General features: G+C 41.6%; 1 protein-coding gene across 1 annotated transcript in view; it reads left to right on the top strand.

The window, feature by feature from the left end:
* The window catches only part of Cntnap2 (contactin associated protein 2), a 1481094-nt gene that overhangs the window by 1260979 nt on the left and 199821 nt on the right, over window positions 1-20294 (top strand). The window contains exon 18 of the mRNA XM_035451404.1: window positions 5194-5430. Within this exon, the coding sequence (XP_035307295.1) occupies window positions 5194-5430 (237 nt within the window). The remainder of the gene's footprint in view (window positions 1-5193; window positions 5431-20294) is intronic.

The following is a 20294-nucleotide window of genomic DNA, read 5'->3' as shown; positions in this document are numbered from 1 at the left end:
TCTTGTTCCTGCTCTTCTTCTTCTTGTTCTTGTTCTTCTTGTTCTTCTTGTTCTCCTTCTCCTTCTCTTTCTCCTTCTCCTTCTCCTTCTCCTTCTTCTTTCTTCCCACCTTATATTTTAGACAGCTTCCTGAACCTGGAGCTCACATTTAGGGTAGACCAGCTGCCCCTGATACCCACCTGTCTCCCCTAACACAGCACTAGTTGTTACACACAATGCTGTTATGCCTGGTCTTTACATAGGTGCTGAGGATTTGAACTCAAGTCCTCATGCACCAAGCACTTTACCCACTGAATCATCTCCCCAGAACCCCACCATTTTTTTGTTTGTTTGTTTGTTTGTTTTTTACTTATTTAGAGTTTTATTAAAGAGTCAGCTTGAGGGGTTATTAAAAACTAAGACATGTAACACTCTGCTCTGTGGAAGTTAGAGAAACAAGAAGATTGGCAATGTGATTCCCTACAGGCTCCAGAGTCTGGAATTGCGGCGTCCACCCTTGACCAGCAAGAAAGACGCCACACCGAGGAATCTTCTTCAAACACAGTTTAATCGGGAACCTCTTTGCTTTGTACAGTGTATAATGGCGGCGGGCCCCGGGCCGAGGGAGACGGGGCCTGATATAGTCTACATCTACCAATCACCTAACCCTACGTGGCGCGCCAGGATAGGTTGTCTCCAAGCAGAATTAAGAGGATACATGACCTTTACCATATTTGGAGTTGTTTACTACAGAGAGCGCTCGCCGTCGGGCTGGCGGAGGGCAGAAACCGGCGCCATCTTTTGGGTGCGGTTTTCTGCAGCTCCCTACAGTTCCCCCTTTTTGTTTTAATATTATAGGAGTAGCAGTATCTATCTGTTGTCAGATTTCAGTCATCTCTGTCTTAGGTTCAACCCCAGTGTCCCTATCTTACCCGTCAAAGAGTCACTGTGTCGCCCTCACAGGCTCATGTCTTAGGTTGAAGGGAACACATGTATGCTTATTCGCTCAGCATGAGGGTAGGTGCCCGTCATTGAGCATGACTGATTCAGATACGCATCACTCACTCAGCAAGGGCGAGACAGACATCTATTTGTCTGTCAGCATGGATAACCATGCTTGAGGGGACTGTCCTGCTTCCACAGCAGCAAAGGCCTGTACCAACATAGCAGCTTGGGATTTTTGCGACTTCCTGATCCTGCATAGGCACCACAAGCAAACAAAAATGGCTAACAGCATCATGGAAAACATAACCCCTACTCCATCCCATTCCTTAACTAAACTAAAGGCTTGTGCAATCATGGTATTACTTCTCTGCTGTGTGACCCTCATCCTGCAGATACACCATAACGCTATGAAACTAACTAGGATAAGCATTCCTCCCAGGGCACCCATTCCTGCCCACTCTTTCAGATGATTCATGGCTTGAGTGATCCACGCAGACAGTCCTTCCGCAACCGAGATGTCGACCCTGGTGGAATTCACATGCACTATGGAGAGTCTCAGCTCCTGCATCAGCTTTTCAAAATCCCCAGACCAGTTGCCTAGAAGATACTATGAAGGTTGTTTAGACATGTTTGCTGCTAAGGAATAATTCTGATAGGAAACAGCTGTTATACACAAACCAGGCATTCTCCATTCACATCCCAACTGTGCCAGTTACCATAAATTATCCAATTGTTCCTGCAATAGATCAATGTGTTGATTCAAAACCATAATGCCACCTTTCAATTGAGCATTAAGGGTAGATTGGATATCCAATGCAATCTCCATATGCTAAGTGCAGCAATTTCAACTCCTTACTAGTTAAGAGAATGTCATCCATATAGTGGACACATCTCACAGCAGGGTATTTCTCTCTAATAGGAGCAATAGCATGACACACAAAAAGCTGACACATAGTGGGGCTATTGGCCATACCCTGGGGTAAAACCACCCACTCATATAATGGTATGGAGAATAGAAGGTAAAGTAAAAGCAAACCTAACACTATCCTGCACACATCACAAATCAGGTTCTTCATGATTGGGTAGGGCTGACAGCAATGGTAAACCACGCTGCACAGGCCCCATGACTTGCATCTATTTATTTCCTTCAGCTGTTCTAACGTCTCCTGCCCCTCTTCTACAGCCTTGCGGCATCTTTGATCCTCTAGACAGCTGCGAACCATTTTCCAAATAGGCCACGTCCCTGGCTTCAGCGTTCCCTGTGCCCAGACAAAATCTAGATCTTTTCCAAGCTTATCCCAACTATCCACAGTGAGGTTGCCCGAGGCTGCGATGTTAAAAAGCAGCCAAATGACCACTATAATAGCGGGGTCCATCAACTTACTCTCACTCTGCAAATTAAAGCAGAAGCGAGGTTTTTTACTTTCGGTTCGCTTTTGTCGCGAACAGTGTTGCTCCTTTCCGGAGACTTTACCGCCTCTTTCCCGAGGGCTTTGTTGCTCCTTTACCGGAGACTTTACCGCCTCTTTCCTGAGGGCTTTGGTGCTCCTTTACCGGAGACTTTATCGCCTCTTTCCCGAGGACCTTGGTGCTCCTTTACCGGAGACCTATCTCCGCATTCACCGCGGACTTTACAGTTCCACTTACCTTGGGAACTTACCCCCGACTGTGAGAAGTTCTGATTCCCCGTACGTACGGGCCACCACTCGCGGCGGTGGCGGCGTCCCCGTACGGGCCACCACTTGCGGCGGTGGCGGCGTCCCCGTACGGGCCACCACTTGCGGCGTCCACCCTTGACCAGCAAGAAAGACGCCACACCGAGGAATCTTCTTCAAACACAGTTTAATCGGGAACCTCTTTGCTTTGTACAGTGTATAATGGCGGCGGGCCCCGGGCCGAGGGAGACGGGGCCTGATATAGTCTACATCTACCAATCACCTAACCCTACGTGGCGCACCAGGATAGGTTGTCTCCAAGCAGAATTAAGAGGATACATGACCTTTACCATATTTGGAGTTGTTTACTACAGAGAGCGCTCGCCGTCGGGCTGGCGGAGGGCAGAAACCGGCGCCATCTTTTGGGTGCGGTTTTCTGCAGCTCCCTACATGGAATGAGGAGTGCCAGTTCTGAGGGCAGGGAAAACAGATGCTAGGGTTGGGAAAATTCAAGCTTCCTCTTACTTGTCTAAAAGATGAGGCCACTGTGCATTGTCAAGAGTACTCTTTCACACACACACACACACACACACACACACACACACACCATGCTGAAAAGTAATGTTTGAGCAGCCATCTTGGCTCTTTTTAGTCAGCACTGACTTTTCCTTTAGCTCGCATATGAGATGATGAATTTATTATGACAACTTCATACCTGTATATCATTGCACTTTTTTTTTTCTTATTCACTCCCCATCACCCTCCCTCTTTCATCCTCCTCACCTGTCACCTTTCCTTCAAAAGTAAAGCTCTTTCTGTTCTCTGTTTTATGTCATGTTAACATATATACATAGTTGTATCAATATATATCATGTCATATATAACTTATTCTGCCATATATAGTGAAATCTGGGACCAGAATATAGACTGCTCCAATTTTAAAAGCATCCAGATGTATGTCTCATAAATATATACAACTGTGGGTTCCTGACCAAATACGCTGTCCCTGCACTGTATTGGAGGATTATCACTAGCCAGTGAGACCATAGGCTCAGGAATAAGACAGATCTAATGCACTTTTTATGTTTGGAAGCTACTAGTACTTGAGTAAACTTTCTGCCTTCTCCAGGCCTCAATTTCCTTACCTGCACAATGGGAATAGTGCTGATAATACATACCTTGGCAGGTGTGGTAAGGATCAGGTGAATCATTCTACATGTTCAGTAAATTGGGAGAGGAGTAGAAATAATGTAAATACAGTTGAAATTCTCAAAAAATAATATATATGTATATGTATATATGCATATACATATATATGAATTTGAGTACCCATGTTACCAGCTAGAAAAATCACAGCTATGGAAGAATTACAGGCTCAGTTAAATCTACTTGTGCTATATCGATCCCGTGGGTCCCTCTGTATACATCAGAACCTCTTTAATATTTTCATTCTTGTAAAACTCAGCCCTACTCTGTAACTTACTCCAGAAGTCCACGCTGAAAATCCTTACATGCCACATGCCTGTTTTATTTATTTTTAAATGTAACCTTTTAACTATTTCGTACATTATAAATGTACTATGATCATCTTCACTGCCTATTATCCATCTCTCGTATCCCTCTCCCATCCCTGCTGGCCCCGTTTCTCAGCCCAGCTAGTCCTTCTTATGCTCTCCTATCTTTTCTTGCCCTGCTGAGTCTCATTAGGATTGTGTGCATGAGCATGGGTTGGGAGGCATTTACTGAAGTCATAGGCAACTTACCAATGGCTGCACTACTGAAGAAAACGAGGCTTCTGCCTCCAACAACAACAACCACCAATAGCTCTTCAGGGAAGGGTAGTCGCTCCAGAGCTTCATTCCCATCGAGGTTGGAATGCTAAGGGGGTTCATTCTTACATGGGTATTCACAGTTGCTGTGTGTTCATGGTGACTCATCCGTGTCATATCCTGAAGTAATTCACAGCTTGGCTTTATTTCTTGAAATGGCGCTGTGACAAAAGCGGTAAAAACCAACCTGAAATATTAATAACTATAACATACCTGATTTCTGTGCAAAGTAGTCAATTCAAACTTCGAGCCACCCCAGCCTCAGCCCAGATGTCCTGAGCACCTTAATGTAAACTTCAAAGCAAAAACATTTCCTGTGATAAGAATCACCAAGTACAATGACATTTCAAACGAATTTATGCCTTCTGACTAATTGACTTACTTAGCTATGCTAATGTGTTCATGTCTCTCTGCCTTTATAGTTCAACAGATAATGTTATAGAACTGAACATTCTGAGATTAAAGAACAAAGGAAATAAAGACGACTGTGAACCTCTTTTCCATATTATATACAGAATATATAGAGAGAATCCAGATTATACATTTTTTACACATTTACAAACATTTTGTTTCTATAGCAAGTTTATTTCTTCTCAGAAGACAGCAGTTTTTAATTAGACACCACAGCCTAAGGAAAAAGCTTCAACTCCTTCTATTTAGACTGAACCAACTCAAAAGGGAAAAGACTCACCACCTTGTCTCCTGCTGCGATTTTCAGAACATGCTGAATGAAAAGGCAGAGGTAACCTGTCCCATCTGAACTCTGTGCTTTCTGTCATTCCCAGGTGGTGCTGGGGGCCAGCAGGGTTTCCTGGGCTGTATCCGCTCCTTGAGAATGAATGGAGTGACCCTTGACTTGGAAGAAAGGGCAAAGGTCACATCTGGATTCAAATCCGGGTGCTCAGGCCACTGTACCAGCTACGGAGCTAACTGTGAAAACGGAGGCAAATGCATTGAGAAATACCATGGCTACTCCTGTGACTGCTCCAACACAGCCTATGATGGGACCTTCTGCAACAAAGGTATGGCAGAAATGACTTCCGGTCCCGTCTTTAGACATCTTTATATGACTAAACCATCTTCCTAGCGCTTCTTTAGTGGCAAATGGCTGCCTTTGTTTCTAAGGATGAGGTGAATCCCTCTCCCACCTTAGGAGAAAATGTCTGATTGTTTTTAGTCCTTATTATTACCAGATGAGAGACTTGACCTTGGTACACAATTCCCCAGAGCCCAGCACTGACTGAAATGTTACAGTGTAAAGAGTCTCACCATGTTGTAATGATGAGTGACAAAGTAAGGGCCCTCTCAAAAGGGGACTCAGGCTTAACCATGCCACATCAGGATCCATGGTCAAATGTAGCCCATTGGTAGTTGTGTGCCCCACCCACACCAGCTGCTAAAACTTGAAAGCATCTCTGCTCAAATTGTCATTATCATCATTGCTACTAATCTTACTCAAAACACCTTTGTGGGTGGTTCTCAGCCTCCCTCACCCTACAAAGATACTGAAATATGCTCAGTCAACTTAGAACGTCCTTGATTTCAATACCAGTCTCGTCTTTAATGAGCCCATCTGTAGTAAATTCCACATGGACAATAAAAATACAAAAGCCCAATGCATATCCATGTTTTCACTGGGATATACTCCATGATCACACGTAACTAAAAGAAATTTACTCAACTGGTGAAGCTTAATTTCCCATATGAAATGAGAAGAGAAAAAAGAACGGCAGCTGGTACTTCTCCTAAGCCGCAGAAGCCTGTAAATCACCCTTTTCTTTCGAAATGAATGTATAGCATTTGGGGAAAGTTTGCTGTAAGATGTTTCTGTGTCTCTGTCTAAGAAGCTTTCCATAAGCACTCATTCATACTTTCATGAATACACGTAGGGTTGTTTATACTGGCATTCTTCACACAAGATGCCACACACAGAAGGAATTGTTCCACAACGCTCGCCTGTACATCCAGGCTACTGTCTGTCAGGGCTGGAGTATGAGCATATAAATTAGATCAGACTGGATTTGAAGAATGAGCATAAGACGAGAACAAAGGTGGAAAAGAACACCATTGCTGAAAAATACCAAGACACATTAACAGGGCCATTACATTGCATTTTTCTGCTCAGAACAACGTGTTTCCGTGATTTTCCTGTGGCACACAATGGAATGGGCTTGCAGAACACATCAATTTTGCACTTGTAGAAATGACATTGTTGCAATTACCATCCATTGTGCTTGGTGCTAATTTAATGCAGTCCATTCCTTTGCCAATGTAATGTCTGAATGCAATCAAGTAAGTGCTAATGCCTGAGACATTGCATTGTGTAAGTAACAATTTAAAGCAAATCATGGTTTCCCTTCTTTCTGGAGAGTTAAGTTAAACACAGCAGTTCACACAAAACCTCTGGGGGTTAATAGGCAATACTCATGAAAGGGCATCTGCTTTTCCCTTTAGCTAGCATCAAAGATAAAGGTAAAATGAAGCCTATATGTTTCCTTTGACATTATCTCAAAGGGTTTGTACAAAAGACATCTAAATATTCTCTTACAAGCTGTTTATTACACTGAATTTGCATTGGCTCAGTGGCTCTAACAAGAAAATTAATTGGAAACTATAAGTATATTTGAAAAGCATTTGCGAACATCCTTCTGAGTGGTGGTAAGTACCTCCTCACCTTGGCAAAGGTGGCAGTAATACCAGTTTAGAGGGACAATGTAGCCACACAGATTTCTGTACTCAGCACATTTTGTCTTGTGTCAGTGACAGTATCTTCTTACTGAACCTCTGTTCTAGCTCTCCTTTTGTCTTCATGGGACTCACCAACCAGACCACAATTCCCCCTGGAACTGCAGGCAGACAACTCACTCATTAGCAAAAGGATGAACTCAGTGAAGGTTCTTCTGGGGCAATCCTTTCACATTCTATGCTACTAGATATGAAAAATGCCCAATATTTTCTAAGTGAGTGAAGCTGGTCCCAACCTGCCACACACAACCCAGTTACATGTTTCTTTATTACAAATGCACAGGTAGGGACAAGAGCACTTGCTCCTCTTGCAGAGGGACCACATTCAATTTTTATCACCCATATCAGGAAGCTGACTACCGGTAACTCTAGATCCAGGTGTCCCGGTGCCCTCCTCTGCAAGAACCTGCACTCATGTGCCCATATTCCACACAGATAAATATTCCACACACATAAATCAGCAATAAAACAAAACTTTCTAAAGCACATCTGTGCACATGGAGTAAAGCAAATTGATAGTCCATAAAAAATATAACTGTGAGGGGGTTGTTTTGTTTTTCAGAAGGGTGGAAATAGTGGGACTTCTTAATTTTGTTTTTGCTTGCTTATATCTCATAACCTTCATCCAATGGTATATCATGTATTTCACTACTTTTCTTTTGGGAAAAACAGAAGGCAGAACTCTTACTGGAGACATTTAAGAAGTGGCTGTCTCTGATGAGAAAATGTCTAGTGATTAACTAGAAATTATTGTATAATCTAGTCATGTTATCTGGAATGAATGGAGTTGCATGTCAAGTAAAAATTGATGGTAATTAAGTTACTCTTGAAAATCATCTCTCAATGCATTTAAAAGAGCCTGCTCTTCGATGAACATCCAAAGGAATTATCCTTCAGTTTCTCATGCTTATTTGCATCTTAAACACGGGGTACTCTAGAAACTCATATCATTAGGCCACACAGTCCATCACATCACCTATCTTTAGAAAACTATGCCCTTCCCCTCTTCTTAAGGTATTCAGCAGCCAGCATCCATTTAACTCATCTGAGACAGGTCCATTACACAGAAATCCCTTGAGAACTTACTGGCTGAGGCCTCGACGCTCCCAAAATCAGAGGTCATCCCAGTCTCCAGAAAAGTACATATATTTAATATCCCCCGACCTCTATTAGAGACCAAATGCATAGTTGCTTAACTGTGGCAGAGTTTTTTCTAATTGAGCCATTCTTTCTTGGATACTCAAACCCCAAACACTCAAATATGTTATGATTGCAAAAGCCATTCTCAACAACCATCATAAATTAGCAATATATTTTGCAGTATATAATCTCTCTGCACATCCTATGTGATTTTATAGAAAATGAAAAATAATAGATTTTTAGAGTTTAATGGTAGCACCCAAATTCATCTCCACCTGGAACTGCAGAGTATCCCCCCTGTTTGTGGATGCAATTAAGGGTTAATGTAACTGAATTAGGGAAGAGCCTAAATCCTAAGAGATAGTCCTTGTAAGAAGAGGGGAAGACAGGGAGCTGCATTGTAACATAGATAAAAGGGCTATGTAAGGAAAGAGTTGGAAATTAAAGTGATGGTACCACAATGCTAGGGCTTCCTGCAGCCACCAGGGTCTAGGAGAGGCAAGGAGAGAGAATTCTCTAGATCCTTGGAAAAATGTGTGATTCGCTTATTTAACTAATAGTTACAGGATGTCAGTAGTCAATGTGTGCTGCTCTACTGGAATATCCAAGACTGGGTGATTTCAAAAGAAAAGAAATCTATTTGATTCATTGTTTTAGAAGCTGGGAAGTCCAAGTTCAAGGGACCCACATCTGATGAGTGCCTTCATGCTGCAATATCTAATGGTAGGAGGAAAAAGAGCAAGACAGCATGAGAAGCCAGGAGTGTGGAAGAAACCAAACCCATCCTTTCATCTAAATCCATTCTCATGCTAACTGACTCATTTCCCACTGTCACTGCATTAGTCCATTCAGGAAGGCAGAGCCCTGGAGATATAGTCATCTCTCCCATCCTATCTGTCAACACATTTGCAGTGGAGGTTGTGTTTCCAAAGGCATTCAAACAACGGTAAACATCTAATGTGCCTGGAAGCTTTGTTTGTGTCATTGTTGGGGTGGGAGGAGGACACAGGTCAAAAGCAACTTCAAGACTGCAGTCATCTTCTCTACCACCCTAGGTGTGGAACACAGGAGCCACAGAGCAAATCCATGCACCTTTACAGAATTAGCTAAACACCTTCTAAAGAAAACCAATTAATATAAAATATTTTAAACAAGTGGGGTAAATGAGGGAAAGGAGTGTTGGATCTGTGTGTCTTAGAAGTTCATGTTGTATGAACACAGCTAAACTGTTAGCAGCAATGAGCTTTTTCACAGGTCTTAGGAATCCCACACAGCTTGGAAAACAGTCCTGCACCAGTGAAACACGGTCCCCCACCAGTTAAAAAAAAAAATTCCTCCAGCAGAAAAAACAAACAAACAAAAAAAAAAAAACAGTCCTCCAGCAGTAGAAGAGAGTGTCATTGGTTTCTTTTTCATTTGATAGATCTGAAAGAAAGACCAAGGAGGAAGAACAGATTTTTCTTGCTCCTTTTCCCCTTCAGTGTCATTCAAGAAGGGAAAACACCCTTCTATGTTAATGTCTTTATTAAATCTGCAGACTTAGGTTGAAATTTAAAAGTCTCATGGTAACATAGGAAGATAATCTGCTTAAAAGCTTAGAGATCTATTTGAAAAGGAAGAAAGTGAAGAGGAAACAGTAAGGGAATGAACAAAAACAAGGATGTGTGGACAGAGGTCCAGGGATGCTGACGAACAAAAGAAAACCGCATTTGACCAGATTCGAAACTCTGGAAGCTTTGGGATTGCCAAGTAGGTGAAATGACTTCCTCACAGAACTTTAGGATGGTAAAACAGCATTTGCTCTCCCCTGGTTTCCTCTTGGGAATCTGGGTGGGAAAACCTGGCCAATTAACAATCTCAGAGGAAAGGATTTAAAACAACAGGGGGCAAAGTCCTTTTAAAGCTGTCTTAATGTAGTAGAGGACAGAGATTTTGAACTTTCACTTTGATTATGGGATAAATCACATTTTCTTTTTTTTTTTACTTTATGCTGCTTTCTAACCTCCCCCGGGTTTGGGATACAGCTGATTTCTGCCTTCCCGCTCCCGCCCCCCCCCAGTGTGTCTTGTGTGTATGCCCCCCCAACCGGTGTGTGTTTTTTGTGTGTAGAGTGTTTTCCTTTCACTTTCTTCAACAATGATAAGAATGCTAAATACTTTGAAGTTTAAAATAACCACACTTGGTCTTCCCTCATGGCTCATCCCATGGTTTCTCTACACATTTCTTTTGTCCATGAATCCACAATGATCCATAAATTGCACTGAGGGTTTCCCTTTTAAATTAATCAAGCTTGGAGCTCCCTCAAGCAAGCCCATTCACCATCCACCTCATCCTGAGTACCTCATCATGGCTGTGGGTTGGGAAGCTCCCCCTGGCTCTCAGCACTTTCTCCACTCCACTGCTCTGTGAGAGAGTCGTTTCCAATAGACAGCCCTGGCCTCAGCAATCAGGCTCACTCTAGACATCCCTTAGAAAAAAAAAATCTACTTTCTTGATTGAACTGACTTTTATAAAGTTTACAATTTTTTGTCCCCTTTTATAAATCAATCAAACTTTTGAAATAATTCATACAGTCACTTCTATTGATTGTAATTATGAATTTTAGATAAATGAGCATTTTACTTTTTCTTTCCTCCCAATTATAACCAAACACTGACAGAAAAGAAATTATTAAACTCGACTGTGCTTTCTAAGCTTTCCTTTGCCTAGCATTTTCAACATTTTATTTTATTTTATTATGTGTTTGGGCGTTTTACCTACATGTATGTCTGTGCACCATGTGTATGCAGTGCCTACAGAGGCCAGAAGAGGGCATCTGAAACTAGATTAACAAATTGTTACGAGCAGCCTTGTGGGTTCTGAGAAGGAACCTGGTTCCTCTGGATGAGTAGCCAGTGCTCTTAACCCACTGAGTCATCTCTCCTACCCAAGGCTTGACTTTTTAATACATAATCTGGGCACAGGACAGAGTGAGACATTTAACTTGTCCTTCCCATATTCTCTAGCTGGCTCTTCTAAAGGCTGAGTTTACGAAGAAGCAGCAGGTGGCTTTGAAAGTACTCAGTCCCTATAAGGCAAAGAGCCTTCATTAAATTGCATCCCTAGCAATAAAAGTTAACGGAGCTCATTCTGTGAAAAGTGAAGAAAGTTCATGTGGATAGATAGCTAACAACAATCTCATTTCTTCATACGCTGGGCAGAAGTTCTGAGAACTATGATGCAGCAAGCAGCAGGTGGCCAATGAGGAAGGCCAGGATAAGCGAAGGGAGGCTTTGGAGGAGGTGGAAGATATAGATCCAAGGACAACGTGATGGGAAGAAGAAACAGGGAGCTGAATGAGACATGGAAACCCAACAGCTCATACTGAAGAATCCAAAAAGAGGCCAGGCTTTCACAGACTCGTCCAAGGGTAGGGTGGTGAGTGTGTTGGGCCAGAAATACAAACATGCTTGAGCCTTTCCACAATATCAAAGTTCATTGAATAACAATAAATTCACAAGTTTTATTCACTTCATTGGCTTCAGTTTAACAGGTCATCCCAATTTTGCTTGATAGCTTGGCCATTGGCAATCACAAGTTCTTTGATTGCAATCAGAATTACCAGTAGCAGCCCCCAGTTGACATATTTTATTACACCTCACACAATCACCAATGCAGAGTTCGTAGAGGCCATTCAGAAGGCAGAGGCAGAAAAATGGCACAAACACATGAGAAAAGGTCTGCCGGGGACCAGAAGGAAGGCACAGAGCCATTCAGATATGGAGCTGTCAGGTGTCCGTCTACGTGACGAGGTTTCAGGGTCAGTTTGTCATGGGTGAGAGAAACTGCGCTTGAACTAGAAGAGCTGGAGGGACAGAGGCAGAAAAGCATCACTGTACAAATTGTCCTAGATGAGGAGAGTGACAAGTGACGCTGATAACTGCCAGGGTGCCTGCCACATTTTGGTCTTAGGGCACTCCTTTCACAGCTCCAGGTAAGGTAGTCATATCCAATGTGATTAATCATCTCCAGCGTCTTGTATTTGAATATAACATGATATATTTGCAGCTGCCATTTTTATTGGCATAAAATAAGTTATAAAGTGTGTGCCTCCAGGTATTTAGCCCCAAATGGTGGTCTCTTACTTATGTAAACAAAATGTGGAGTCTTTCTTGGCACGTACATGTAAAATGGAGTCACTCAAGCCAAGGCTGTTGTTTATATAATGAAGTTATTCAAGGTTAGACCTGAACCCGCATGACAGAGTAACCCAGAGCAGAGCCCGCATAGTCCTCCAGCAGCATGGCTAATGGAGATAGGTTTCCCCTAGCATTGCTGGGCACAAGGACAGGGTTTGGATCCTGAGAGATCAAAGAGGATGATCTTCGTATAGGATGTGAGATCCTTCTACTTTATACCTGGCCCAACTCTAGGGACCAACTTTACTTCCTAAATTTCTCCTTAGGGAGTTGAGTTTGAGATCTGGAAAGATCTCAAATCCTAGACTTATGCGAATCGTCCTCTCAGTGTTCCTCACAGGACCCCTGGCCTTTTGACCAGCAACACAGCCCATACTTTTTTACACTAATTTTGTGTTCAGCAGAGAAATCTATGCATTTTGAGTTTATTATAGCTGAAGAGGGAAGCAATTATGATGTGGAACAATAGATTGAGAACCACTTGAATCTAGTCTCATTGTGACTGGGGATAAAGGTGAACAATTTCCTAACTCTATAGACATTTTCTTCATTTAGGAATTGCATCCATTCTATGAAATGCATAATTTACATGACTGGAGATAAGATGAGCTGATGTGCGAAAGTACTTGTGTATATTTTAAACCATTGACTTTATATTTCCTTAATGGCTGTCTTATAGTAGAAGACTATAGGTTCAGTTAAATATGAATTAGGTCATACACATAAAATTAAAATAACAGGCCCAAGTGACAAATTTCAAACAGGTTTATCATTCCCTGTCTTCTGTCCACTTAGCACAAGTGTTACCTTCTATAGTTTTTTTTTTACAATATCTTCCCAAACCATGCACCATGTGTGCTTACTATAGCACTTCATAATTCCTCTAAAAACATCAAAGACCATTTCAAACTGCTTTATTCCTATGACTATAATGAATTTACTTTTAAGCACACTTTTATCATTTGCCCTAGCAGTTAAATGTCATTGGGTTACTTACTTCAACACTTCTTCAATTACTCTAAACTGTTAAGAGTTCGTGGAGCTCTTTTTGTCACAAATCAAAGTATCTCGCGGTTGAAAAGGATATTACATTCCTCTGTATTCATCTGACATTTTGTTGAGCACCTCCTTTGATGCCAGACACTGAGATAAGTGTGTTCACATGTCTTTATTTAATCCTCACAGCAATTTCAAGCGATAGGTCCGATGGCTTCTATTTTGAAAATAAAGTGCCAGGGCTTCTAGAGGTTACCTGTATTATCAGAAAATGCCTGGCTCACATATTGTAGTTGAGAACTGGAATCCTAGGCCCTAACACCAAGCCTGTTTCCCCCACCCTATCTACAAGCCTGGGGTCTCCTCTGCAAAACATTCACAAGGTCAGGCACAAAGGTCCAGACAGAGAACTCAAGAGCAGGAGGCAGCTTGCTACATGTTGGGTGCTTCTGATCCTTGGGAAGTTTTCCTGTAGCCTGCACCATCATGCCCATTAAAGACAGAGAATGGCTTTCTGAAGAAACAGAGGGTTCAAATGCTGTTGATTTGAGGATTCAGGGACATCTCTGTACTTTCAGGCCTTCAAATCAGGAAGACAAGTAAGAGCTTATGCCCTAAGCTTGACACATGAGCAGCATCCAATAATTAAGTCCACACTTTTTCCTTTACCAAAGCCTAAATAGAATGTGCTTAAGAGAAAATTAGAGCACATTCCACCACTCCCACTCCCGTTTGCAGGTACTACTCTTTCAAGGCTCCAGAAGACCTTAAAAGAATATTGTTCCTGACAGGTTAACATATAATGACAAATTTGTGAGTTCTGTACATATTAGATAATGTATCTCATCAACTCAGTCCCGTGTGTGTGTGTGTGTGTGTGTGTGTGTGTGTGTGTGTGTGTGTGTGTGTGTGTGTGTATGTGTGCATGCATTCATGTGTTTATGTATGTTCATTGTGGGGGCAGGGAGTCTGAATACAGCATGGGGCATGTGAAAGTCAGAGGACCACCTTGGACATCAGTGCTAAGGTACATTCCACCTTTTGTTTGAGACAGGGCCTCTCATTGACTTGGAACTTCACCACAGAGACCAGGTTAATTGGCTTGCGAGCTTCCAGGGATGCACTTCACATCTTGCCACCCAACTTTAGGTCTGCATACTTATGAGGCAAACACTCTGTTGATGGAGTCATCTCCCCAAACCATCTCCTTGTTTTTTTCTATCACATCATGTTGTTCCATCCCAGAAGTTCTAGGAAACTTTCTTCTTTGCCTCCTTCCTTGGTGCTGTTTGAATATGGCTAAGCAAGAAAACATAGACAGAAAGGGAGGGAAGGAGGGAGGGAGGGGGAGGGAGGGAGGTGTGGGCACATACAGACAGGGGGAGGGAGGGAAGGAGAATGCAGAGGAGACTCTGACTTCACCTTAGATTTCTAAACTAAGTCTCTGGTAACAGCTATTTCTTTGTATTGTTTAGGGCACCAACACACACCATCTTCATGACTTTGGGTTAATGATAGAAAGGACTTCTCTTTCCAGATATGTGAGGAAAAGAATGAAACCTAACCAAATAAATTCTTCTGACACTAGAGACCACTTCAAATTGCTTTATAACAGCAAAGGTGATTTGCCGAGTAAATACAGGCTGTGCACTGTGAGTTTCCTTATTGATGAAGTTCATGCTGTGAATTACTGATTGGTGGTCTCTAAGGAACTGCAATGTCTGCTATAGTCTAGACACAGGGCTGTGCATGAAATGAGTTTCTGATTATTGAAATACCCAATCCAAACAAAACAAACAATCACAATATATCTTTGCTTTCATTTTATAAGGAGGCATAAGGGTGGTCTCTTGTCTCCATACCTATTGCCCAACTATTGTGGAAAGGATTTCAGTCAGCTCTGAGCCAGGGTCCCAGTGGGGTTCAAGGTCTTCCTGTCCCTATACAACAGAGCTTTGATCACAGTGGGTACTTCCCTTCCTGTGGTCAATGGGTAATGCAAAAATTATGACACATAAAAAACATAAATCCTCTAGACAAGAGTAAAAGAATTCCCAAAACTGGAGGCAGCAAGATGGCTCAGAAAATAAGAAAGGGTGATTGCCAAGAAGCTGCCTTGAATTCAGTCCCTGGGACCCACATGATGGATGAACAGAACTGACTCCCACCAGCTGTCCTCTGACTCCCACGTGCATGCCGTAATACATCACACACACACACAACACACACACACACACACACACACACACACACACACGCATGCACGCACGCACGTGCACATACACATACACACACACAATAGGTAGGAAGATAGACAGACAGACAGATAGATAAATAGATAATAGATAGGTGATGGATAGATAATATAAGATAGATAGATAGATAGATAGATAGATAGATAGATAGATAGATAGATAGATGATGGGGAGAGATGATAGATAGATAGATAGATAGATAGATAGATAGATAGATAGATAGATAGATAGATAGATGATAGATAGATAATAGGTAGGTGATGGACAGATAATAGATGATGGATAGATAGATAGATAGATAGATAGATAGATAGATAGATAGATAGATACCAAATAGTATTCACATTTTCTCACTTCTGGATTAGTTCTTTCACATTTTTATGCAATGTGCTTTGATCATATTTATCCACTCCTCCCAGATCCATCCCCTCATCCCTACCCACCCAACTTTATGTCTTCTTTTGTTTTTTAATGTATCAGGTACAGTTTTACTGCTGATATTCTCTCACATGTGTGGCCTTTACTGTTTGGAGCCTGACGGCTTTAGTGTGCTACGTCTTTGAAAACTGGCTCTCCTTTTTCCAGCAGCTACCAGTTGTCAATGACTTCTTAGATAGTGGTGGGACTTCGTGTCCTCCTTCCCCTCTCATTGTTGAGCTCTTGTCTGACTTGCGCTTGTGAAGATCTTGGGCATGCTGTCACAAATTCTGTTATTTCATTATGTTCAACTGCCCCGCTGTGTCTGGAAAGCACTAGTTTCTTATGGTAATACACTGTGCCTGGCTTTTATAGGCTTTCTGCCCCCACTTATACAATAATCCCTGAGCATTAGTGGAAAGTGTCTGACATAAATGTCCTACTTAGGGCTCAACACTCCAGCTTCTCATTCACTACACCTTGACCAGTAGTATATTTCCTTGTTAATTGCTTATTAACTCCAAAAAGAAGCTTCTCTGATAAGAGTTGAGTGATGCACTAATCTATGGGTATAACAATAAGTCATTAAAAGTTGTTTTATTCAATTCCCATTAATAGTTCCCCCTTAGTGCTGATAACCCATCTAACCATAAGTTCTTGGCACAATAACAGTGCCAGGTATGGATTTCAACTTGTGGAGAAGTGATCACTGTAGCCATGGCATTCATGCCACTGCTGTTTTAGTGGACATGTCTTGCCAGGCTGCTTGTTACTGTAGTTTTCAGGGTTCACAACTGGGTGAGAATGATGATTGCTTTTCTGCTCAGGTAGCATGCATAGCACTTTCCAGCACTATGAAACCTAACCAGTAGGGATAAGCCTTGATTTCTTCGTGTTCTGTGACTCAAGTATGTGGAGCCTTCAGCTGTAGGGCTTTGCTGCCAAGTCCTGGAGGGGAATCAAAAGCATTGGCAATATCTTGTAATATTTAGGTGGCCTATGGGACATCACTAGGCAACTGCTCGGAAAGAGGAAACCCATCTGAGGCACTGGGCATCTTATTTGATATTATGTGTTATTTAATAAAGTCATTTTTACTCCATTATATGATTATTGTGTAACTCCATTTAATCTCTTTATATGTATATGCTCTCTCATATGTATATATATATATATATATATATATATATATATATATGAAGGAATGTAATTTAATTGTACTATGTAAGCATTTCTAAAAAGAAAGATGCTTATATATCATTAAGCTTAAGAATACATCCAAGGTGTAGCTGTATTTACCTTGCATATGCTTGTACATATATGTATGTTATAAAGTATAATAATATATGAATAAGGGGTTTCTACATGAATATAATTAGACTGACCATATAATAATCCTCCCTGCCTTTTTCCTCTGATTTCAAAATCTCTGCACTGGTTACCTCTAGAGGTGGGAGGCAAAAGGGGCAAAAAGGGTGATATCATAATTTTGACAGTTTAATCTATACAATTTTACTGCTATATAATAATTATGAATGGCTTTTGAAAGGTAAACTTTCAAATGAATGTTTAAAATCTCTAATTCTATCTCCAAGTGAAAAAAATAATGGCTATTTCACCTTTGCATATAATGTCAAATGGTTGTAAAAACTGAACTCTTTTCAATAATCTTGTTATTTCAAATCACTTCAGCTTTATTTTTTGTAAGTCGCCCATTTATGCTGTTTGACGACTTTTATCTGGTGAGCTATCGCTCATTAAGCACCTAGAGGTCCCAGTTGTGCTGGGCATGATCACTCTTATTCCTCTTTGCTCCTCCAAAAAATGACTAGAAAGGGATTTTTTATTAATATTCAAGGTGCCCTGAACAAAGGGGATAAGAAAAGACAGCAACACTTAAGAGAGCCAGCAAGCAAAACAGAAGGACATACTTGGTAGACAAAAGGAGGCTGCCCCTCTTAGCGGAGAGTGGTGCCGGCAAGTTGAGTTGGTGTTTCTGTCCTCCTTCAAGGCTGAGAAACGAGAATATCCGAGGACCTCAGAAGGATGAAGTTCAGACAGGATTAGCTAAAAGTTTATCTAAGAAAGAGATCTTCTCCACCCACCCCTGCATCTGGGAATCCCCTGGTAGCATACAGAACAGAAGAGCAACCATGGTGGGAACATTATATGACATCATGAGAGTGAAGCCAACATTTTCATGCAGGCTTCCAGAATGCTGTAGGCAAGTCATTTGAGAGGAAGACTCGAGGACTCTTGAGGGGAAATGGTCAACCCTGGAACAAAGAACAGCAGGTACAAGTAGACAGGGTCTGACTTGCTGTTAGGAAAGCCACCATGAGCAAGCTACAGGTTAAGACACTTCGATTGCAAATGCCACTGTCATTTAAGTCTCTGACATGATAGAGACAAAAATCAAAAATACGGTAATCTTTAGGTCTCAGCTAGACTAAAGGATCATGACCAACTATTAGAACCTATGTCCAGAGAGTGTCCAGGGAGTGGACTGAGTCTGTGAATTATGAGGGAACACGTGCCCACATGTGGGCAGGCACCAGTCATCCCAAGACTCTAAATAGAAACAGAGGGCAAAAGAGAGGCAAGTTCATTCTTTCTGCCATGGACCTGGGATGCCTTTCTTCTCTAGCCCTTGGATAAAAGAATTCCAACTTCTCTGGCCCTTGAACTTTGGAAGTTGGAGAGGCAAAGTAAGGGATTCTATTATGTGTTTTAAGCCTTATGGAACCCCTGGAATCCTTTGCCTACAAATGTGACAGATAGCATTTACTGAAACTGCTACCATATTCAATGATTTCTGGAAATTGTGAATAAAGTATTACAGAATAATAAAGTCACAGCTCCAATTTCCTCTCAAAGCCAATTGTTGTGAACAGAAGAAGGGAATGGGAAATAGAAGATGTTTTTTTTAAACATATCAAAATTAGGATGGGTGTGCACCAGCTGTTTTGCAATCAGCCTCTGAATGGGAGAAGAAACAGTGACATCATGTTTAACTCTGCTTTGAGTTCAGCAAAGTCTTTACTTACACTCCATTTCCTCTCTCCTATTTTTTGCTTATGAAACATGACTTAACTTTTCTCCTATAAATGTAACATGGGATATTGTTAAAAAATCTTTTCATTATTTGGTACTGTTTGGACTTCCTTTTCATCAAGAACGTGTGTGTGTGTGTGTGTGTGTGTGTGTGTGTGTGTGTGTGTGTGTGTGTGTGTGTGTGTGTGTGTGTGTGAGTGTGTGTGTGTTCAAAGTAAATCTTTTTTTCTTTTTTCTCCTCCCAGTCTCTCTCCCTCCTCCCCTCTGCATCCCCCCACCCCATTCACTTCTCCTCCATTTCTTTTTTCCTTTTTTTATTGAGCTATAAATTTTCCCCTTCTCCCCTACCCGCTTCCCTTCCACCCTCCCTCATGGCACCCACACTCCCAATTTCTCAGGAGATCTTGTCTTTTTCCCTTTGCTGGGTGGAGCCAGGTATGTCTCTCCTACGTCCTCTTTGTTACTTGGGTTCTCTGGGGTTGTGGACTATATGCTGGTTGTCCTTTGCTTTATGTCTAATGTCCACTTATGAGAGAGTACATGTTATATTTCTCTTTCTAGGTTACCTCACTCAGGATGCTTTTTTCTAGTTCTGTCCATTTGCCTGTAAATTTCAAGATGCAATTGTTTTTTTGTTTATTTTTTGTTTGCTTTTACCACTGAGAAGTACTCCATTGTGTAAATGTACCACATTTTCTTTATCCATTCTTCAGTTGAGGGGCATCTAGGTTGTTTCCAGATTCTGGCTATTAAGAATAATGCTGCTATGAACATAACTGAGCCTTTGTGGTGTGAGTGTGCATTCTTTGGGTATATGCCCAAAAGTGGTTTTGCTGGATCTTGTGGTAGATTGCTTCCTAATTTTCTGAGAAACTACCATACTGATTTCCAAAGCAGCTGTACAAGTTTGCACTCACACCAGCAATGGAGGAGTGTTTGCCTTACTCGACCTCCTCTTCAGCATAAGGTGTCATCAGTGTTTTTGATCTTGGCCATTCTGATAGGTATAAGATGGTATCTCAGAGTTGTTTTGATTTGCATTTCCCTGATGGCTAAAGATGTTGAACAATTCCTTAAGTGTCTTTCAGCCATTTGAGATTC

The sequence above is a fragment of the Cricetulus griseus genome (assembly GCF_003668045.3).
Source record: "Cricetulus griseus strain 17A/GY chromosome 1 unlocalized genomic scaffold, alternate assembly CriGri-PICRH-1.0 chr1_0, whole genome shotgun sequence".
Lineage (NCBI taxonomy): Eukaryota > Metazoa > Chordata > Mammalia > Rodentia > Cricetidae > Cricetulus > Cricetulus griseus.
The sequence above is the reverse complement of the archived record's forward strand: the minus strand, read 5'-3'. Positions and strand labels throughout refer to the sequence as shown.